This window comes from Somniosus microcephalus, chromosome 9 (genome assembly GCF_052327205.1).
Source record: "Somniosus microcephalus isolate GS21.2 chromosome 9, FLI_Smic_1.0, whole genome shotgun sequence".
Classification (NCBI taxonomy): domain Eukaryota; kingdom Metazoa; phylum Chordata; class Chondrichthyes; order Squaliformes; family Somniosidae; genus Somniosus; species Somniosus microcephalus.
In genome coordinates, this window is record NC_140995.1 from 16,122,955 (window position 1) to 16,147,004 (window position 24,050).

General features: G+C 46.2%; 1 protein-coding gene across 4 annotated transcripts in view; it reads left to right on the forward strand.

Moving 5' to 3' along the window:
- Positions 1-24,050, forward strand: part of eipr1 (EARP complex and GARP complex interacting protein 1) — a 94,222-nt gene that overhangs the window by 23,932 nt on the left and 46,240 nt on the right. For 2 of the 4 annotated variants that reach the window (XM_085996408.1, XM_085996407.1), the window contains exons 3-4: positions 1,274-1,406; positions 18,793-18,949. In XM_085996408.1, the coding sequence (XP_085852534.1) occupies positions 1,274-1,406; positions 18,793-18,949 (290 nt within the window). Of the gene's footprint in view, positions 1-319; positions 450-1,273; positions 1,407-18,792; positions 18,950-24,050 lie in introns of those variants that run through there. The other 2 variants (XM_085996409.1, XM_085996410.1) reach the window with 2 other exon arrangements.

The following is a 24,050-nucleotide window of genomic DNA, read 5'->3' on the forward strand; positions in this document are numbered from 1 at the left end:
TGAAACCCGAAACCCACCGCTGTTTTGAGCCCAACAAACCCTTTTGATTGGTGAGCATAAATTCTGGCCCCTCATAGCTTAATCTAGTTAGGTATAGGGGGTGGGATAAGGATAAGGGGATTGTTAAGATAGTTGTTTTCCCTCGATGTACCGTGTGTTCCCCATTCCCTGTATAAGTATAGTTATTTGTATTTGTCTGTAATTTTATACACTGGTAACTTCTCTTAAGACTGTATTAACTTTTCCTGTTTAATAAAATCCTGAGTTTTGCTTACATCCAAACCACCTGTCTACTCGAGTCTTTTCTGTATCGCTACCTGTACCTAAATCCGGTGTCGAGAATCTCTGGCGTGGGAGCGATTCGAACCGCTCACGGGCAGTCAGAGGCACAACTGACTGGGCTCACGCGCCACCCCCCACAGTTATGAAACCAATGGAATGGAAATCAGGTGGGTTCCAAAATGAGCATGTGATCTGCAGTGCCAGATTACCGCGCATGCGGTGATGATTATGAATTTGCCCCACTGTCTCTGACCCATATAAACTCGGATGGTCCTGGCTTTGATCTCCATTTAGTGCCGAGTTAACTGACCTCAGCTGGGGCATGGGGTAGGACCACAAATGTTCATGGTGCCAAAGGGTTGGAGAATGGCAGATCGACCTGTGTTGCTACCTCTGATTGCTGTCCCAGCTGGAAGTGCGTGTATGTGACGTCGCGTGAGAACAGAATTAAATATACTGCCAGCACACACTGCCAAGGATCATGCATAAATAATTGCCACTTAGGTGAGGTATCTGAGGGGGGGGTGGGGGGATCACTGTCTGTGGAATTGTATCCTAGCGAGGGAGTCATTGCCTACAGAAGAGGGGGAGAAAATATTGGAGAGGAAAGAAAGGTAAAATAAGGGTAGTTCCTTTATTTAAAAAAAATTGTAGTTGTCATTAGTGTTTGTAAAAAGCAATATGTATATTGTATATAGGTATGAGATGAAATTGTGTGATAAAAATGACAGTATCAGCACAGAGCCCTTTAGTTCAATGTATATTGATGCAATTATCCTTGACCGGAACAATAACTTCTAGCTTCAATGCACCACCCCATGAAACCGTGCTTCTTTTCCTCAGACTCCTGACCGTGTTCTTGAAACTAGCCCTGCACTCCAAGGACACTATTGCTCCATTCCCTAATCTAGAGGGTAATTTTTTTTTTTTTTTAAGCCTGTCAGCCAGTGTTTCATTACTAATTTTTGAATGTGGATTATTATGTTTTTAGATTCACATCATAGATTTTGATGACGAAAATAACATTATTAACAAGAACGTCCTTCTGCATCAAGTAGGAGAAATATGGCACATGAGTACCAGCCCTGCCGATAAAGATGTGCTGGCAACTTGCTACAATAAAAGTAAGTGTAGTGAATTGATTGGACCATTGACCCATTGGATAAAATAGGCTAGGTTTTAAAATGGCAAAAAAAATTCTGCACATTTGCATTTCAGAAACATGGACATTCAATAAATGCAAAAGTGCAGAAATGCTATGCAATGTTTTCCTTTTTTGGGATTTTGTAAATTGTTTATATCAATCTGTTGTGTCTTAAGGGGTTTTATACCCTTACCTATATAACAATTAAGAAGGACTCTGGGGTGGAGAGTTTAGTTAACGGCCATTTTATTTACAAAGGCCTAGAAATTAGGTATGGCCCCGCCAGCTCAGTTGCGCCCAAAAGTTTGCGCGGAGCCCGTTGCGCCCGCCAGAAATTCACTTTTAGCGCCCCAAGTCGGAACCGGGCGCTGTTCCAGGGTGTGCCCGCCTCCGCTTGGGGCGCTGAAAGTGAATTTCAGCGCTCCAGCTGCCGCTGCGCCACCCGATGCGGTGCGGCAGGCTGGGGTACTGCAGGCCTCCTCCTTCTCTTGAGGAGCTGCCTGCAGCCGTGAGATCGTCGCTGGATTCTGCCGGCAATGAGCCCAGCACCACGGAGAAGTGCTGGGCTCGCGGGAATCAGCCACCAATGCCGCGGGGGGGGTGGTGTAGGAGGCCGGGGAGGGAGGTGCGGGCAGGCGGCCGCCGAAAAAGCGGCCGGCCGCACCTCCACCTTTATGCGCCCCACTAACGCTGCATGAAGGCCGTGTTTCACGAACGTTGTTTGCGGCCGCTGCGGAAGAGGCGGCCGCAACTGAATATGGGCGTCGGGCCGGCATCGGGGCGGAACCGGGGCGTTGCGCACACCGATGACGTCATCGGCGCAGCGCTACCGGCTACCGCCGCCATTAACGCTGCACTCAATTTCCGTGCTATCAACCCCGCCGGCGCAGAAGACCTCTTTAGGCGCTAAGTGGGCGCAAGGCCCACTGAATTTCTAGGCCAATGTGCTTCTTCACTCAATGCACTACATTTCCCATAGTGCATTGCAAATCACCACTATGGTATCCCATGTGGGACAATTCTAAAACACATTCAAAATACACAACATTTCCTCCCCCTTAAAATAGAATGTCCACAAAACAGAATAACTGAAAATGACTATAACTTTGGAAGAGAGGGTAGACTGCCTCTACATTCCGCCAACCCTGGGGATTATTCTGCCCCATGCACACAGGTTAGCACTAACTGTAACTAAGGCGCTCTGGAGGCTGCCTTTCTCTTTGGGGGTAACGCCTAGTCTCAGGAGCAGGCTCTGGCTGGCTCTCCCGTGACCCTGCGGGCGTGGCTTCCTCCCTCGATGGCACAAGAGTGGATGGTGCCACCGTCTCAGGGTCGGACGACCAGTCCCTGCTGGAGCCCCCAGCAGGTCCTTGATCCTCTGTTTCTTGGGTTACCTGTGGCGACTGTCTTGGTAGTAACTGGTCTACATGCCGTCTCCATGTTCGGTCGTCTCCGGTGCCGACTCGGTATGAAACGGGGCCCGTCTTTTGAATGACCGTAGCCGGGACCCACCGCTCCGGGGTGGTGTAGTTACGCGCGAGGACTTTGCCCCCCACCACAAAGTGTCGTTCTTTGGACCTCTGAGCTCGTCTGCTGACTTGATCCTGCTGATTGGCGTGCAGCACTGCTTCTGTGGACGTTGGCCTCAGCAGGTCAAGGCGTGTCCGTAGCTGCCTTCCCATGAGTAGGGAAGCAGGAGATGCTCCAGTCGTAGCATGAGGCGTGTTTCGGTATTTCATCAAGAAAGCATTCAGGCGCTGCTTTAGAGGAGCATCACTTCTTGCCGCTTTCAACACGCGTTTCAGCGTTCTGACAAATCTCTCCGCCAATCCATTCGTGGATGGATGATAAGGCGCGGAAAACGTGTGCTGGATTCCATTGCTCTTGAGGAACTCCTCTATCTCCTGGGATGTGAACTGTGTTCCATTATCGGTTACGATCTGCTCCGGCAGACCAAATCGCCCGAACATCTCTCTGAGTCTCGATGGTTTTCTCCGTAGTGGTAGTGGACATTACTGCAACCTCCGGCCATTTGGAATGGGAGTCCACCGCGACCAGGAACATCGCTCCTTCCACTGGTCCTGCGAAGTCCAGATGGATCCGTTGCCACGGTGTCGCCGGCCATTCCCATGGATGCAGTGGCGCTGCTCTTGGCACATCCCTGGTTGTCTCGCGTGATGGGCATGATTTCGCTTCAACTTCAATTTCATGATCCAGACTGGGCCACCAGAAGTAGCTTCGTGCCAGCTCCTTCATCCGGACAATACCACAATGTCCTGAGTGCAGCTCGTTGAGGACATGTTTCCGCAGCTTTGGTGGTATGATCACTCGCATGCCCCAAAGGAGGCATCCTGACGTGACAGACAACTCCTTCCCTCTTGACAGGTAAGGTAGGAGCTCAGGTGGTGCGTCTGACACCCATGATCTGTCTCCTCGCATCACCCGATCCAGCACCTTGGATAGCGTAGGGTCCACTCTGGTCTCTTTCTTGACCTGCCGGGCCGTGACGGGCATTGCTCACCATGTCAAAGTAGAAAATCTTCTGCTCACAGCCTTCAGAGGGCACAGGCAGCGGAAGTCTTGACAATCCGTCCGCATTGCCATGTGCTGCTGACCTCTGGTATTTGATGTTGTAATTGTGAGCGCTTAACATCAGCGGCCAGCGCTGCATCCTGCACGCTGCCAGGGAGGGTATTCCTGTGTGTGGACCAGAGATCGATGTCAGAGGACGATGATCCGTCAGCAAGGTGAATTTCCTTCCGAACAAGTAGTGATGGAACTTTTTGATTCCAAAGATGATGCCCAAAGCCTCTTTTTCGATCTGCGGGTATTTCACCTCCGCCTTGCTCGGGGACCTTGACGCGAATGCAATCGGCTTCTCTTCGCCTGAGGGAAAGATGTGGGACACGACCGCGCCGACGCCATAAGGCGACGTGTCACAGGCCAGCTGAATCTGCAACGACGGGTCAAAGTGTGTCAACACTCTGGGGTCAGTCAAAGCTGCTTTGGCTTTCTTGAATGCAGCTTCGCACTCCTTCGTCCACGCCCAGGCCTTGCCCTGACACAGCAACTCATGTCATGGCTTCAACAGTGATGCCAGCTGTGGAATAAACTTTCCGTAATAGTTCAGGAGACCTAAGAATGACCGCAGCTGGCCGACATTTGTAGGTGCAGGAGCGTCGGCAATGGCTTTCACTTTCGACGGTGCTGTGTGTAGGCCGTCCGCGTCGATGACATGGCCTAGGTACTCCACTGATGGCTTGAAAAATTCGCATTTGTCCTTGCGAACGCGTAAGCCATATTCTTCAAGTCTTCCCAGTGTCTTCATCAGGTTCTGCAGATGCTCGTTGTCGTCCTTCCCTGTGACAAGGATATCATCGAGATAACATTGTACCCCTGGAATGCCGCTTAAGATCTGGTCCATAGCCCGCTGAAACAATGCTGGTGCTGACGTTATACCAAAGGGTAGGCGGCAGTACCTGTAGAGGCCCTTGTGGGTGGTGATGGTGAGGTACTTCTGTGAGTCCTCTTCTACATGCATCTGCAAGTAGGCTTGGCATAGATCAATCTTGCTAAACTTCTGACCGCCTGCTAGACCCGCGAAAAGATCTTCAATGATGGGGAGGGGGTACTGTTCAGCTGAGAGCACAGGATTCACTGTTACTTTGAAATCTCCACATAAGCGAACCGCGCCGTCACTCTTCATCACTGGTACCACGGGCGTGGCCCACTCACTGTGCGAAACCGGCACCAGGACCCCTATCTTGACCAGATGCTCCAGGTCAGCCTCCACCTTTGGTCTGAGAGCGTAGGGAACGTTCCTGGCCTTCAGGAATCGTGGCTGGCTGTCAGGCTTCACCTTGAGTTTGACCGTAATCCCCTTCATACTCCCCAATTCTCCGTCAAAGACAGCCGCATGCTTTGTCAACACTGCCGCTAGCCCCGCCTCTTCGACTGACACCGCATTCACTTTTTTCCAATCCAGATGAATTTTCTCCAACCATGGCCTGCCCATCAGGGATGGATAGTCACCCTTGACCACGTAAACTGGCAGCATCACGGTTTGTCCAATAAGCTCCACCTTGACCTCCGTCTTACCTAGCATGGGGACTGTTTCCCCAGTGTAGGTCTTTAAGATGAGCTTGGCCAGCGTCAGTGATAGGTGGTTCAGTTTTTCTTTGAATAGCTTCTCTGAAATCAAGGAGACAGCGGCCCCCGTATCCAGCTCCATTTTGACCGGTATTCCCTCTAGTAGTGGAGTGACTCCATAGCCTGATGAGCCTCCATTCACCGTTAACACATGGAGATTCAGCTCCCCATCAGAGTCTGTGTCACTGTCTTCCTGTTCTTGTTTCACCATGTGTAGGTTTTTCTTTTTAGAACGCCAGTTGGATGTGTTTCCTTGTTTGTTTTTGTGTGTCTCTGTGTAGGATTGTTTGCTTTGCCCTTTACACACACGTTCAATGTGTCCTTTCTTTTCACATTTCCGACAGGTCAGGTCTTTACACCAGCAGTCAGATGGCTGATGACCTGACCTTCCACATCTGTAACACTCTCTGGCGCCCCTTGCATGCTTATCCGGTGTAGCTGCTACCCTGTGCACTCTTGTTGCAGCCCCCAACAGCTGTGCATCTTTAGCTGCTAACTCCATAGACACAGCGAGCTCCATGGCTGATTTAAGCGTCAGTTTGTCAGTCGTGAGCAAGCGCTTCTGTGTTGCTTCACATCTTAATCCACACACAAACCTATCACGGACAGTGTCATTTAGAGTTTCACCAAACTCACAATGCTCAGTTAGCTTCTTTAGCACTGCAACATATTCGGCTATGGACTCGCCCTCCCCTTGGTTTCGTTTGTGAAACCTGAACCTCTCGGCAATCAGCAGCGGCTTGGGTGCGAAATGTGTTTCCAAAACTTCCACAATCTGATCATATGTCTTGGCGCCGGGCTTATCCGGGTGCATCAAACTCCGTAACAAGCCAAATGTTTTTGCTCCGATCACACTGTGGAACGTCGCCACTTTCACGTCATCTTTAATGCCATTTGCAGTCACGAAAAATCCGAAACACTCTGTATAAGCACTCCATTGCTGCGCCGTTTCATCAAATGGTCCAAACCCTCCGGTTAGCATAGCCATTTTGTTTTCTTTTTTTTATCTTTACAGTCCTTTTCCTCCACTTCGTTTCACTGTGTCGTTACTCTCCCCCTTCTTATTTGTGTAACACACGAACCGCCACCTTTACGAGGCGATTGCATCAGCACTAAACTGCGGGCGTGCCATTAAAAAACGACAGGAACTTCTTACTTTAAACATCGCCGATTCCAGTGCAAAGTGATGCGCAAATCCCTCGTCCTCATCGCCAGTTTTGTTGTGTCTCAAGGGGTTTTATACCCTTACCTATATAACAATTAAGAAGGACTCCGGGGTGGAGAGTTTAGTTAACGGCCATTTTATTTACAATGTGCTTCTTCACTCAATGCACTACATTTCCCATAGTGCATTGCAAATCACCACTACGGTATCCCATGTGGGACAATTCTAATACACATTCAAAATACACAACACAATCATAAGTATTTTCCCTCAGTTTTCTTTATTTTACAAATGTAGCTTAGATTTTTTTGTGTCCATAAATGCGATTGATTAACATTTATAATGTCTCATTACATAAATGGATATTCAGAAAATTAATGCTGTTTTGATTTTAAAAACTTCATACTGAATTTGAAGCAAATCTGGTATCAAGAGTAGAAAATAAAATAAAAAATGTTTCTAATGCAATAAATTAGCTGTCATGCTGAAGGTGTAACTTCCAGCAAGTGAAGTCACTGCTTATGATTTTGTGTGTTAAAGCTGTGACTACAGTGTTTGAGCTTGAGTTGCACAAACAAAGCCGTAACCAATCTCTTTATAAATAATAAAGTGTGAAAGGTCCAGTGGCCAAGTAATGACATTCGAGTGGCAGCTGGTTACCAGAAATTCATTGTGTGCGGCAACTGTGTTCAACTTGCCTCTTTTAATTCTATTTTCTAAACAAATAGGAGCCCAAAAAGTGCAGGCCTTTCCAGTGCATTCCCGACATGAGTCTGCTAGTAGTGTGGCGGAAGGCCCAGGAATTAGGCATCCCCAATTACACTCCGACCATTCTAATGATCTTTATCGGCAAGATTGCACATTTAGTGGCAGTTAGTGCCACATTCTTTTGCCACTTGGTGCCAAATTCTGTGCTGGGGACCTGCGGCACTAGTAATTAGTTTGAAACAACCAAAACATATTTCACTTAGGACCTTTGCAGCCAATAGTTTCCATCAATAAAAGTCTCTCATTCCTTCAGTCTGGACTGCTATTTGTCCCAGGACCCCGAAGCGAAAGGATCATGTGATAATCTCCTGTGCGACCCAGTCTGCCTTCTGTTGGTGTATTTTATTTAAAATCTTCTGATCTCTCATCGAAATAAAGTTCAGTGCTTCCCCAGTTGACTGGTGGAGATTGAAAATTCACCACAGCCAAAACTGTAGCCACAAACTCTCAGGCTGCCATTCCATGTTGGATTGTGTTGGTACACCAATAAGCTACAGTATTTTGAAACAAATCTTCTGTTGATTGTAGAACATCCAGTGTGGTGTCATTTTGAGACATTGGAGAGTTTCACTTGGTAGCTTTATTAGCTAATGTGACATTTTAATTTTTCCTGCCATTGAATTAAGTTATGGGACTGGAGAAGGTTCCAGAGTTGGGGTGGAGCAGGCCGTAAGAGATTTAAACACGAGGATGAGAATTTTATATTGGAAGCTTTGGAGTCAGCAAGGGCAGGAATAATGGGCGAGTGGGATATGGTGCGGGACAGAACGCCAACAGCAGAGTTTTGGATGAGCTGACGTTTATAGAGCTGTGTAGGAGACTCTTGGAATAGTCACGTCATGAATGAGAGTTTCAGCAGCAAATGGGCTGAAGCAAGGGCGGAAGCGGGCGATGTTATATAGCTGGAAGTACATAGTCTTTGTGATGGAGAGGATATGGGGTCTGAAGCTCAGCTCAGAATTGAATAGGACCGAGATTGCAAACAGTCTACTTCAACCTGAGACAGTGACTGGGAAGAGAGAGAGTCAGTGGCTAGAGTACAAAGTTTGTGGTCGGGGCCCGAAGACACTGGCTTCGGCCTTTCCAATGTTTAACTGGAAGAAAGTGCAGCTCATGCAAGACTGGATGTTGGACAAGCAGTCAGCAACACAGCGGCAGTGGAGGGGTCGAGAAAGGTTGTGGAGAGGTATTATTGGGTGTCATCAGCGTGGGCGATGTCACCAAGGGGCAGCATATTGATGAGGGGGGGGTGATGTTGAGGATAAATCCTTGGAGGACTCCTGAGGAAATGGTAAGGGGATGGGAAGAGAAGTCATTGTTGGAGATGCTCTGGCTACAATCGGATCGGTAAGAGTGGAGCCAAGTAAGAGCGGAGCCAAGTAAGAGCAGTCACATTGAGCTGGACAGTAGAGAAGTGTTGGAAGAAGATGGTAACTTCAACCATGCCAAAGGCTGCAGAGAGAATGAGTAGGGATAATGCACCACAGTCACAGAGGATGTCATTTAGGACTGTTTCAGTGCTGTGTCGGGGCGGAAATCTGATTGGAGAGATTCACACATGGAGTAGTGGGAAGTTGGACACTGGTTTTGGAGACAACAACTCCTTCAAGGACTTGAGAGAGGAAAGCGAGCTTGGAATGGGATGGTAGTTGGCAAAAATCAGGTCAAAGCTCTGCGCCCCTGCCAAAACAAGTCATGAATGGTGGTGGGAAATTAAGAAACTAATGGGAGGCTAAAGCATTTGCAACCATCTTCAGCCAGAAGTGACGAGTCGGTGATCCTTCTCGGCCTCCTCCCGAGGCCCCCACCATCACAGATGCCAGTCTCCAGCCAAATCGATTCACTCCACATGATATCAAGAAACAGCTGAGTGCACTAGGCACAGCAAAGGCTACAGGCCCTGACAACATTCTGCCAGTCGTACTAAAGACCTCTGCTCCAGAACTAGCTGCACACCTAGCCAAGCTGTTCCTGTACCACTGCAACGCTGGCATCTACCTGACGATGTGGAAACTGCCTCGGTATGTTCTGTCCACAAAAAGCAGGCAGAGGAGTTGAGGGAGGATTTTTTGACAAGGGGGTGATGACAGCTGTTTGACAGGGCAGGGGGCAGTATTTGAGGAGAGGAAACCATTTACAGTGTCCGCTGACATGGGGGCCAAGAAGGGAAGTTGGGTGCCAGCAGTTTAATGGACATGGGGTCAAGAGGGGCAGGGGAGGAAGTGGGTCTATAGACAAGATGAGCTCAATACCCTTAACTTTGCAGTTGAATTACGATTTTACGAGCTTTGTTTATTGCCTTAAATTTCTTAATATTAAATTCCATTTATTTTTCTGCCCAATTGTAAAGTCTTTGCACATCTCTTTCAAATGTCAACTTGTCTCAATTGGTGGCACTCTTCGATTGTATCAGAAGGTTGAGGGTTTGAGCCCCATACCCAAGTTTGTGATGGCAGTCTAGGTTGACTTTCAGTGCGATGCTGAGGGAATGCTGCATTGTTGGAGGTGCCATCTTTGAATAAAACATTAAACTGTTCCAGTGATCGAGGTGGACATCAATGATCCCATGCCATTTTTCCAAGACGAGCACGGAGTTCTCCGTCATTCTGGCCAACAATGCTGCTTCAAGCACCTAAAACAGATTAACTTGACGTTGATCTTATTGCTGACACAGAATGGCTGATATATTTGCCTACATAACAACGGTCACTGCACGTCAAAAGAAATTCATTGTGTGAAGAGACATTTCAGTTTCATCAGAGACTATAAATGACAAGTATTATTTAATTCCTTTCTGTGAACCTTCTGCCTCTGCACAACTTGGTATTGTGCACATTATGAATTTGTTTTTTTAACACCTTAATTGTGATCATTGATGAAATGTAGCTCCTGAAATACCTCTTCAGAGAAGAGGTGCATTATATTCAGTGAATGATACTGAGTTGGCCTTCCTGCATTCTGATGCATGTAGAGGTCATGAACATTTGCCTCCATACCTCTTCCCATTTCTCTTCTGTCATTTGATAGTTTATTCTTTCTTCCCAGGCATCTTTTAAGCTTCCTGCTGTGTGCTATCATGGTGTATGCGATGGAAATATGTCTGTGGGTGTTTCCTGGTTCGTGAAAATTGTAATCTTGGGGGTGAGGAAGAGTGGGTTTGCGCTGGACTTTGCAGATTATTGCTGTGAACTGCAGGTAGCAGTTGTTTTGGAGGTAACTGAATAAGTTGGACTGCATAGGCAGAATTTATTTGGCAGCTGTCGTAACGTCCTGAGGACCTTCATAAGAGAACTTAGCCTATCAAGGTGTTACTAATCTCATGTCAGCTTCTGGAGCTATTCATGGCAAGTACATAGAATTAGATAGAATTTACACCACAAGAACAGGCCATTCGGCCCAACAATTCTATGCTGGTGTTTATGTTCCATATGAGCCTCCAACCACCTTATTTCATCTCACCTCCTCAACATATTCCTTTCTCCCTCATGTACTTATCTAGCTTCCCCTTAAATGTATCTATGCTATTCACCTCAACTACTCCCTGTGGTAGCGAGTTCCACATTCTCACTGCTCTTAAGTTTCTCCTGGATTCCTTATTGGATTTATTTGTAACTATCTTATATTTATGACCCCTAGTTTTGTACTCCCCACAAGTGGAAACATCTTCTCTCTGTCTACCTTATCCAATTCAATTCAATTTTTATTTGCCATATGTAACCAGTACAAGTACAATTACAATGGAATGCTTACTCCCCGTGGGGACGCGTCAGCTATTCTTACAGCGCCGTGTTCAGAAAGTCAGTTCAATGGCTTCCCGTGGCAGTGGGAGCACGATGTCCCTCAGCCGCTCCGTCCTCCTCGTCACCGCGGCCTCCTCCTCACTGTTGCCGGCTCCAAGTGGTGGCCTGCTTCTCCCGCTCACGATCCGACCTCTGGCCGCCATGCCCGGCTCTTCCCCCCCCCCTCCCAGTCGGCCTGCGAGCTTCCCGCCATGGAGCTGCCGGCCGACGTGCTGCAGCGGGTCGTCGTGGCTGCTGCTGCTGCTCGTTGCGCTGCCTCCGCCCGACTCGCCGAACACATCGTCGGGATGTGAATGCTCCGGTCGCCGCGGCCTCCTCCGATTGTCTGCATACAGCCCACATCCAGGCAGAAGCGAGTCACCAACACGCCCAGGGTCTTTGAATGGAGCCCCTGATGTAGATACACCTACAGTTATATTTCCCAGACGATCCAAGGCAATCAGACCTAAAGTGTCATGATTTTTGGAAGTATTCTTGCGATTTTCTAAAAATTCCTCACAGGCAGCCAAGCTTTCCTCAGTCATCATGTCACTGTTGTCTTCAATACAGGTAGACTATCCTTTATCCGCACTTCCGAAAACCTCTAAAAACCGAAAGTTTTTTCGTGGAGCGTAAGTCGTGCGCACGACATGACCCGAGTGGCACCAAACATGACAGGAGTGGTCCAGGAGCTCTGCCTTTCCCTGTGAGCAGGGCAGAGGGTTACAGAGTTCCCTCCTGGGTAGGAGATTGCAGGCCGAGCCAGGCAATGTGAAGGAGGTACCGGGAGAGTGAACCCAACAATACAGCGGCCCGTCCGATAGTCTTTTCTCTCCCCACCCCCCCCCCCCAACCTGATTTGCGGGCCAGCTTAGTGTAGGAGTCAGCCGATATCCGGCTTTCCCACAACTGGCGGCGGCAGTCGAGCCCCAGACCCCCGCTAAGTCAAGGAATTCAGATACGGAGCAGGGGGAGCCGGAAACCTCGATCTAACGGCAGAAATCAGCAGCCGTTTTGTTAGGTTTTTTTTCTTCCCCTAGCATTTTTTTTAAACAGGCTGTGGGAAGAGTCTCTGTAGCTTAGCAACAGCTTCAGAGACGCTTCCAAGGCAGGGCCCGAGTGTTTACAAGCTGTTGCTAAGCAACAGTGTTTGTTGTCAGATACGGAGATGAAAACCTTCTGAAATCCGAAAAATTCCGAAAACCGAAACACAGCTGGTCCCAAGGTTTTCGGATAAAGGATAGTCTACCTGTACTGAATCCCTGTTCTTTGGCGAAGGCTACTGCTTCTTCTCCACCTAGCATGTTGTGTGCATTCTTATCCATCATCATACGAGCCACTGTCAGTGGGGCACCCACGCCAGGCAGAGCTGCTACAGCCCCAAAACGGCCAGGTAGCCCTTCCACGATTGCAGCATCACCCTGGACAACTCCAGCTTTGTTGGGGAAACCTCCACGGCCCACCACAAAGCAGCCTGTCTCTTTGTCGTCCTCTAGTTCTGCCATTGCCTGCTGCACACAGTCGGTGGCACCGCTCCCTCCCGCCAGAAGTTTCCGCACCGTTATCAAGCCTCTTCATAATTTTAAAGACCTGTATCATGGTCATCTCTCAGTCTTTTTCTAAAGAAAAGAACCCCAGCCTGTTGGTTGTACCCTCCCAGTTCTGGGATCATCCTTGTAAATCTCTTTTTGCACTTTCTCCAGTCCCTCTATATCCTTTTTGTAATATGGAGACCAGAACTGTGCACAGTACTCTTAAGTGTGGTCTAACCAAAGTTCTATACAAGTTTAACATAATTTCTCTGCTTTTCAATTCTATTCCTCTAGAAATGAACCCCAGTGCTTTATTTACTTTTTATGGTTTTGTTAATCTGTGTTGCTACTTTTAATGATTTGTGAATCTGTACCAGATCCTAGACCTCTTTGCACCTCTACCCCATTTAGACTCTTATTTTCCAAGGAGTAGGCGGCCTCCTTATTCCTCCTACCAAAATGCACCACCTCACACTTTATCTATATTGAAATTAATTTGTCATTTATACATCCATTCTGCAAGCTTGTTACCAGTAGAATTAATTAAAAGCTTTTAGTTTGTCATGTAGAAACTCTGTTTTTAATTTACTTGTCAGAAATGACTAGGATATAAAAGAGCTGCTTTTGACAGTTCCATGCTGCACCAAAGTAAACAGGGGGAATGACCAGTCCAAAGGTATTTTCAGTAATGTGCAGATGTCCCAATAGACTGTTGCGGTTAGTGCCACTATGGGTCTCCTCACATCTGTGTGTCTCTCTCATGAATTTGATGAAGCCTTTGTTGCTAAATTTGGATGCCATGGTAACCAAGGTGGTGAAATGATGTGTGCAAAGTGTAGTGTAAATGCTTCAAATTTTTCTTTTGCCTCATATGATCCAGACAACTAAGTATAAATTTCAACAAAACTGCAGGAAAAACTACCTCACCAGTTTCTTGGGAGGCCCTGGATCACCTACGCCACCTTGATCCCCAATGATGCAGGCAACCCTCATTCCCAAGAGCACTGCTCCAGACAGCACTGGAGCAATGTAAGTGGCGATCCTCCCTATAGCCTTGGGGGTTGGGGCTAGTGCAGGTAATCCAGAACCCGCTCGGATAGATCAAGAGACTTGTAATCTAAAAGAAAGACTTGCATTTATATAGCGTCTTTCACGACCACCGGACGTCTCAAAGCGCTTTACAGTCAATGAAGTACTTTTGAAGTAGAGTCGCTGCTGTAATGTGGGAAACGCGGCAGCCAATTTGCGCACAGCAAGGTCCCACAAACAGCATTGTGATAATGACCAGATAATCTGTTTTTGTTATGTTGGTTGAGGGATAAATATTAGCCAGGACACCGGGGATAACTCCCCTACTCTTGTTCGAAATAGTGCCATAGGATCTTTTACGTCCACCTGAGAGAGCAAACGGGGCCTCGGTTTAACGTCTTATCCGAAAGACGGCACCTCCGACAGTGCAGCACTCCCTCAGCACTGCACTGGAGTGTCAGCCTAGCTTTATGTGCTCCAAGTCCCTGGAGTGGGACTGTGAACGCACAACCTTCTGACTTAGAGGCGAGACAGCTATCAACTGAGCCACAGCTGACACTGTATAATCTATAAGAAATACACTTTGAAATATTTAACGATTATCTGTCTGATGTCTCCCGATCTGTGTATTTTGTGCAACACGGTGTACACAAATAAGACTTGGTCATTGACATATTGAAAACTCCCGAACTTAAATGGGATACTCATCTTAAACTATTTTGTAAACACTTTCTGCCCTGAATATCCTGTCGCTGCCTTTAATTTTGGTAGTTAAAGTGTTCATACCAGAAGCTGTACGTGCATACTTTGGGGCTATGTTCTGCATTCATTATTTATCGGAAAGAATGTTAGGCAGATGGGGCCAGAAGGAGCAACACGCTCCAAATGTCACAATTCAATGTACAAATGTTAACCGTGAAGAGGGAGTTTTAAAATAATTTAACAAGACTAACTTTATTTTTGCATGCCTGTAATAGAGCAGTAAATAGAAATTATATAAAAAGCGTTCCTTTTTGCCTGCCCTTTATCTCCTTTCATTTCTCTTTCTTCCCCTTTTGCCTTTTTTTATTTTGCTTTTCTATTTTCTATCCTTCCTCCTATCTTTGTCCATTTTTGCTTCCTTCGTTCGTTTTTCCCAGATTTATTCTTGTTCTTTGTCTTGCTTCCCGCTTCCCCTCTGTCCTTCCTCCTGTGGCACTGAATGCTCATTATCCCTGCAGCAGTATGGAGTCTCTCTGATCAGCTCTATTGATTTTCCTTGCTGCTGGTAATGATAAGACAGGCTTTCTTACCACTATCGAGTATCCACGGTAAGTTGAGTGCACAGAAGGATTTTTGAAATGAAAGCAAGAAATCTGAAGGGAACCCATTATAGAAGGTAGTAAGAATGAGGGAGCGAGCTGGTAAATTGACTGTTAAGGTTACAGGTAGCCAGGTTAGTTTTGTAAATGTGTCTCTTCACACAAAGCAATGAATTAAAATAAAACAGTAAAAAAGTACATTTGGAATGAAATGAGGCAGAGCATCGCACCCTGTAAGTATCAAATTAAATGGAATGAACTGCCTGTGTGTGGTTAATAGCTAAATTAAAAAGTCTACAGTACATTATCTTCCCAGTAGCTGTATTTGGATTTAACAGAAAACAGATGCACTGTGCAAAAAAAAAAAAAAAAAAGCAGTATCTTAGGACAACTAAACATTACCAAAGGTAGCAAGGCATCAGTAGATAATCATGAACTCTGTTTTTGTCTTTCAATTACTTTATCTTACTTATTGATAAGTGGTCAAAACAATGAAAACCCCTTCAAATCAAAAGCTAAAGTGGCAGATTCGTGATGTACAAATATTTGTAACATACGCTGCATCAAAACCAAAAATCTCTGAAGCGTAATCTTGCAAATAATCATCTAGAAACATTAATTCTTGGTTTAACTTTCATTTGATACTGCAGATGTTAAAATGTTTTTGTAAAACACTTTCATACAAACAAATTAAATGATGAACTTCTGTGCCTTTTATAATAAATAATATAAGCATCTCACAAACCTCCAGCACCAGAAAGTATTTTAACCAATGTGCTGCATGTTCCTCCATTTGCAGCTATTTTTAAATTGGAACTGTTCTACAGTTTTTGCATCTTGTATGTGGAGAACCTGAGATTTGAATCTTTGTTTAAAAAGACACCAGGAAATCAGTCTGATTGTGTTGCATTTTCTTTGCACCATTCTCCAATCAAGGGAATAAGGGGATGATCCAGCTTCTGACAATGCTGCTTTTGAGCTAGCTGCTCATGACAGCGTTGTGGGTTGCCTAGCGCTCCAATTATTTATTTTCTTTCCTGTTGGAAAAAGGTTCTCTACAATGGACTAGGTGCGATTGTAAAACTCACGGGTGAAGAATCGTACGGTTGAGCCGCCAAGCTTTTGCAGGGCACAACTCCCTATTCATATCCTGTCCTGTAATTTTACATTAAAGAGCTTGTGTTATCAATTGCAAATGAATGAATCAGCCAGGTAACAGTCGGGCACTACAGTTGGCCTTCGTCCCCTTGAGTTAGAGAGAGCAATACTCGGCTAGGGCTCCTGTTCCTGATGACCCTCCAGTGTACCCCCCCCCCCCCGGGAAAATGTGCATGCGTGCACTTCAGGCAAGGAGAGGATCAAACTAAGCTGGGGCTGTGATGGCACCACAGTTGAATAATCCGCTGACACCATCAAAAAGTACACATGGAAAGTGGTCACTTTGGGTGTGGTACAGGAGGGTTTCTGGGCCTCAAGGACCTGTACTCCCACTGTGAGTCAACACTTTCAGGAGAGAAGGCGAATAATTGAGGAGGGGAAAGGAAAAACAGCAAACGTATAAGAAGCAAAATAGGAATGTTTTAAAATCGAAGAGAGTTTTATTTTCTCAATTTTAAAGATTGTTTTTATGGAAATGCAGGTATAACTATATCCTCCCTCCCCGCAACACTTTTGCAAGATACCTGCCAAGGTAACTAAATTGCAATTAAGCAGTCCACAATAAAGAATAGTTTGATTTTTGTATGTGTAACGTGAGGTAAAATGACTGTGTCAATGAAGGAAAAATGGCAAAGCTCTGAGTCTTGGATGTACCAACAGGCACACCACGGTTATCACAAGGTTCTTACGAAAACACTGAGGGGGGGTGACTGGAACACATAAAATATTAAATTTGTCTAGCCTAATAGGGAGTGCACTCCGAAGCCATTGTCTGGATTTTACAGCACGAACATCTGCAGTTCTCTGAATGAAATCTGCAGTATCCACTTTTTGGATTGCTGCTTGCAAGTCAGATTCATCAATTCAGTAAAAGGTGTGATCTATGTGCTTGGGCCAATTTAGAAGTGGGCCCATCAATAAATTAAAATAATGTTTGCAACAAAATTTACAGAAATCAAAAAGAACTGAAAATGAAATAATTTTCGAAATCGATCCAAGTATGATGTTTATCACTGTACTAATTCGTCTACCAGCATATCATTCCTCAGCCGTTCTGAAACTGCAGCTACAAACTAGCAAACTAAGATTGCTATTGGCCTAATTTTAGCACAATATTAGATACTGAGCGAGTTAATACCTTTTGTAACATCATTCCCACATCAAGGGCATGAAGCACACTGACACAAGTGCCTAAAGCTGAATTTGAAATGATACACAAGTGTATGAAACGACGATCCGGTCCAGCCGCCAAGCTTTCCTTTTTGCAGTTTGACATCACCAGAATTCCAAAATTAGATTGTTTCAGTGGCACACAACACCCAGCTCAAGTGCTAAATTCAGGCCATCAGACATTTTGGACCAATTCGCCAAGGCATTCTGAATATGCTGACAGGTTCCATTGGTGCAGTTAGTTTGGTTTATTCCCTTTCTTCCTTTTCCTTTATAACTCTTTGTCTCCTTTTCCTATCACCCAGTTCTTGGTACGAGCTTCTGTACAGGAAGATCATTACAGAAATCTCCCCGTGGCACTTCTAAAACTATTTTATCCAAGATGACAGCGAAAAATACTGGAAACATGCCGTATGATCCATCAAGCAGTTTAATCAATTTTTATTCCTGTAAACAATATCAATATTTTAAAAGAGTACTGGAGAACTGCTCCTCTAGCTTGTCGGCACTGAGTGATAATTTGTCCCAGTGCTGTTTGTGGAAATGGTGACTCTGGTGCTGTTGCGCACTGGAAGTTGTATTGCTGCTTAATTCAAATCTTTATATTTTAACTTAACATACACACATTAATGACCATAGAACTGCAGATTTATGCTCCAGTGCTGAATTGAGCAGGTATCACTGGCGCAAACGGTGAATATAAAATAGAATCTTAGGCGTTGATGAATTTAGATTGTTAATTGTTTCACATGCTTGTAAATTTTATGCCAACTAAACTGCTGGGTTTAAATAACTGATTGGCACCCCATCCACCACCGGCGTACCGTGGCTGCAGTGTGTACCATCTATAAGATGCACTGCAGCAACTCGCCAAGGCTTCTTCGGCAGCACCCCCCAAACCCACGACCTCTACCCCTAGTATGACAAGGGCAGCAGGCGCATGGGAACACCACCACCTCCAAGTTCCCCTCCAAGTCACACACCATCCTGACATGGAAGTATATCACCGATCCTTCATCGTTGCTGGGTCAAAATCCTGGAACTCCCTCCCTAACAGCACTGTGGGAGTACCTTCACCACACGGACTGCAGCGGTTCAAGAAGGTGGCTCACCACCACCTCCTCAAGGGCAACTAGGGATGGGCAATAAATGCTGGCCTTGCTAGCGACGCCCACATCCCATAAATGAATTTAAAAAAAAACTGGGTTCTCATATTTTAAGTTCAAGCTGTTTGCATTTGAGTGTACAATGAGTTATATTTTCTCTACATTTATTAAAAGATTTTTTGACGGTCGATTTTTATTTTGTTGCTTAGCTTCAGACAGTAAAGTCCTGACGTGTGCTGCTGTGTGGCGTATGCCGAAGGAATTGGAATCAGACAGTCATGAATCTCCTGATGATTCATCAAGCAACCCACAGACCCTGGAGCTGCTTTGTCACCTTGACAACACAGCTCATGGCAACATGTCCTGGTAGGTCGCTCAGTATTGATTTAAAAGATTTCAAATGCATCTTTCAGGATGGAACTATGCGAAACGTTTGCCTGTTCAATTGTTGCATCTAAACAATAAAAATTCCTGTGGAAAAAGGAGAAATATCATTCACTGTAGAATAAAATGCCAAAATTAATTTGTGTATGTCTTACACTAGTAAACAAAGAGTTTTTATTATATTCCAGGTAATTATCCATCAGTTTTCTGCTTAGTTTAACAAGTTATTGACTTTAATTTATTCTAACATGTGGCTGATTAAGGTAATTGTTACTGGGGAATATGCACATCAAGATATGAAATAATGAGACTAAAATGTTTCCAAATAAATAACACAATAATTTGAGATCCTCGTCATTATACCCCAAATCTACTTATTTCATTAATAAATCTGCAGCAGTTGTAACTGTTCAATGATTGTAATAATTAGCCAATGGAGATCTGCTTTGAATGTGTTATACGCTTCGTGTTGAGGCTTTAATCGGAAAGGAAAATTAATTGTCCAGTCATGTGGGTATGATAAAAATTTGTAATCAATTGTATGTGTATGTATGTTTTTGATGTATTATACACACACACACACACACACTCTCTTCATTGAAAACTCACTAAGTACCTGCAGTACCCATTACTCCTATAGATGATGCTGTAATAGGTATTTTCCATGTTGAAGGTCCATGCCTTTCACACACGAGGCTAAATTGGGCGGTGTAGTGCCCATTTCTAGGCGCTACGTGGCTACATCAGACTCATGCGCCTACAGACCGCCGGCAGCATTCAGAGCTGAGAGATGATGACGTGAGTGAATATGCAACGCTGATTTGAAGCCACCGCTGCCACGCCGAGCAGGACAAGCTGTTAGAAGCGGGAGGAGGAGAAGAGCTCTTGGCAGGAGGCCATATCAGCTGAGGGTCTTCAGGGAGCAATTCTCTTACCTCAACTTCAGTGAGGCCCAAAGCTTGAGGTGTCTTTGCTTCACAACTGCTGTAGCCACAAAGCAGGGTAAGGGCAGCATAGCCTGTGGCTGCAATGTGTCCGCTCCTTTCAGGCTGCTGCTGGAGATATAAGCAACATTTTGCAGTGCACCGCTGCATAAGGGAGGTTACTGAGGCTCTCTATACACGGACAAACACTTCCATCTCATTCCTTCATGCCAGAGACAAGCAGGTGGAGTGAGCACAAGATTTTGCACGCAAGGCAGGCTTCCCCATGATGCAGGGTGCCGTTGACTGCATGCACATTGCCTTGCATGCGCCTCATGTGAACTCGACTATTTTCATGAATTGAAAGAAATTCCACCCCCTCAATGTGCAGCTGGTGTGCGACCACAGGCAGCTCATCATGCAGGTGAATGCCCGTTATCCTGGCAGCAGTCACGCTTCCTTCATTCTGCACCAGTCCTCTGTTCCACCTGTATTTGAACCACCACGGCAAGTCAAAGGCTGGCTACTGGGCGACAAGGGTTATCTCCTCGTGACATGGTTCATGACCCCGGTCAGGAACCCACGTACACGTGGACAGCAGGCCTACAATAAGTGCAATGCTGCCAAAAGGAAGATTATAGAGCACACCATCGGCATCCTCAAGCAATGCTTCCACTGCCTGGACCGTTCTGGTGGAGGCCTGCAGTACTCAGCTGAGCGGGTATCAAGGTTTCTGGTAGTAGGCCGCATACTGCACAACCTGGCCATTATGAGGGAACAGCCCTTGCTGCCACCTATCAGGCGAGAAGTGGAAGAGGAGGAGGAAGTGCAACAGAAAGTGTAGGAACAGGAAGAGGAAGGGAGGCTACGACGTAGACGGCCCTTTTCTGCTCAGGCTCTACATGATCAGATTATTCATGAGCAAGTCCAATAACCTCAGCCACACCTTCCCATTCACCAACAGTTCCACGCTCCTTACCTTTCTTCAATCACTAACAATCACATTGTCCTCTTTCTGACAACATAAAAATAAAAAGTATCAGAAAATGTAGATTCAAATCCAATTTTATAAATTCAATCATTAAATAATACATGCAAAATTAAACTAATCACCCTTGTGCATTCCCTTGGTGTCTGTCTTCTGTGTGCTTTTGCCTATTCTAGTGCTCCTATGAGGTGCTTCCCCAGTGGCTGCAGCATGGGTGGTGGAACGCTGCTGACCTTCGGTTGAGGCGACTGCAGATCACCTTGGAGGCTGACCCCGAGCAGCTCTGGGCCTAGGGGGCCAGCTTCAGATTGCACCATCTCAGCTTGAGCTGCAGCAGTCTGGGCTGGCTGGTTGACGGGCAACAACAAGGGCACTGGCAGGGGTGGGAGCAGGAATGCTGTCATCCTTCGAGAGAGGACAGCAGGTTCATGTTCCATGGAGCCACTGCCACTCTCCCGGGGCGGCGCCTCAGCAATCCTGCTGATCTGTTGGGCAACAGATTAATGGACTGCTATGACACCCTGGAAGCCTCTTTGAACAGTGGCATCCAGAGTCACAATGGCAGCAGTCTGAGCTTGCAAGGCAGCAGTATGAATTGCCACTGCAGCACTCAGATCTTTGATGGAAGCTGTTTGTGCTGCAATGGAAGCTGTGACATCGACCATCAGACGCTGCAACACGGTGGGTTCCGCAAGTGTGCTGATGGCGGTGACCACCTATTACATGTTGGAAAGGATGGGCTCCAAGTTCCGTTCAAAACCCTGTGCTGAGTTGGTGACTCCTTCATGCTCCGTGTCATTGAGCGCAGGCTTTCCGACAGACTTGCCAGTGCACCAAGTATTTGGTTGTCTTCTGTAGCCTGGCCCATCTAAGTCCTCCTCTATCCTAGCCTCTAAAATACACGCAGTGTCAGTTTCTGAGCTGGTGGCTGCGAGTGTAAGATTGAGGGACGGTGTCTCTTCACCTTCACTGTCTTCTACCTCTTCCTCCTGACTGGGAAGGTTCCAGTTCTTGGGTATCTGAAATGAAAAAGGGACAAGGGGTGGGTTGTGGTGAGGGGAGAGGAGAAAGTAAGAAGTATGTGCTTGCACCATATGCAGATTGTGAATCAGAAGAGATTGTGGGATGAGGGAGAAGTGGGAAGAGAGGAGGAGGATTAGATATGCAGAGACCCTGATCATCAATCCCTCCAGCCCTACCAGTAGCCACGGCCTCAGCGATGCCCCTTCCTATGATGGCCAGCACAGTCGTCTATTTGAGAGTTAAAACATGCAGGCAGGCTTGTCCTCCTCCAGTTCTTTGCTGCTGCCTGCTGTTATGCGCCACCTTCTCTTGCAAGAAAGAGGGAAGTGTGTCAGTAATTGTCCTACATTATGTTTGGGTGATGTGGCTGTCATGGTTGAATAGCTGCCAGTGTGTGTGCGTTGTGGATGCGAGGCTTGCAACGGTCCCAAGTGTGCGGGTGAGGTAAACCATATGAATTGAAGGGTTGAGTACTGATTGAGATTGTTGGTAGGTGGATTGAGCAGTGGATGAGGCTAGTGGTGCAGTTGGTAGGATGTGCTATTTGAAGATTGTACTCGCTCACCTTGATAACTTGTGTCAGATCGTTAAATTTCTTCCTGCACAGCCTCCTTGTTCTTGGAGCAATATTCCGAGCATTGACCTCCACTGCTACTTGTTCCCACTGCTTCCTGAGCTTGTATCTAGAGGACCCCCTGTTCCCCTTCTCGCCACATCTTGCACCAAGACCTCCAGAGCATTGCCAGAAAACCTTGGTGCACGCTCTTCCGCATGTTCAGCCACTCTTCAGAGTATCACAGCACAGATTCACTTTTCAAATGACTCCCACCACTTGTTGCAGCCACAATGCACCTCCCCTTTAAGAGGTGCAGGCTGCCTTTAAGTAGCGCGAGCCACTCAAGCTATCAGGCCCCCTGCTGATGCGTGCAGCCAATGCATGTAAAGTAGCTGGCAGCAGCAATTTAACGTGTTGCCTGCAACGCAACGAATGGGCGCGGGTTAATCGTGTACCGCGATTCCCTCGCCCATTTTCGGGTCCTGTGCTATTTAACCCCCAATAGCTGCTATTTTATAGTGAAAGTATATTTCATTGTGATTGCAAAATCTGGCCACCTGGCTCCCACGAATCATTTTGAAGGTTTTCTTTTTTTTTTAAATCCACTTTTTTTTTCTCAGTCACCTGAACTTTCTAATGCACAAGATAACTGTTTTTTTTAAAAATTCAAAAATTTCATATTTTACAAAATACAGGAAACTTTCGATTAACCGGCCACTAAATAACCGGAACACACTCCACCGGCAAAATTCAGGAGTCGGTTCAGGTAACTTTTTTTACTTTTAGTTACTTTTTTTACTCCATTTGTGGCTGTGCAAGTGTGTAGCTGAAGCTGTTGCTAAGCTACAGAGACGCTTGCAACTTGTGCCGATTGTTTTGAAGCTATGGGTTTGTTGCTTTATACGGCGCTCTGAGCTCCGTATCTTTTACTATAGCGTTCGGTTATCCGGCATTGTTGATGGACCGGCACCAGGTCGGTCCCGTCCGTGCCGGATACCAGAAAGTTCCCTGTAACCTGATTACATTTACCCACTGAATTATATTTTTTGTCTTCAATGCCTTCATTAAAGTTCTTACCTGAAGGCCTCACCCTCTCTCAAAAGCCTGAGCTTGGATTTATATATTTGTGAGAGCTAAATTTGGAAGGTGCAGTCTGATCATGTGCATTGTGCCTAATTTCACAGGCCTCAGCTGTACTGATGAAATATTTTAGTCGTTTCTGCTCGGAATTACTTTGAGGACCAATTTCAAAATCTTTATTCCGGTAAAATTTGTATTTGGCAATATTTTTAAAACCAAGACTATGTTTTATATATAATGTGAATGGCCCAGAAATTCGGGTCGGGGGCTTCCCACGGGTGCAAGCCCCCGACCTGCACTTACCTAGCGCGCCGGCCGTTGAGCTGTGGGCCCCCGTGGAATTCCGATCCGAGGCCTGGTCCAGCTGCCGGCGCGCAGTGTTTGCGTATCCCAGGGACGCAGTTAGTTCGATGCGTCCCCTGGGGTCACGTGGGCCATGGGGAGCCAATCGGAGCAGGGAATGCTCCATTCATAAGTCTTGACGGGAAGTGCTGTCAAGACTTATAAATACTA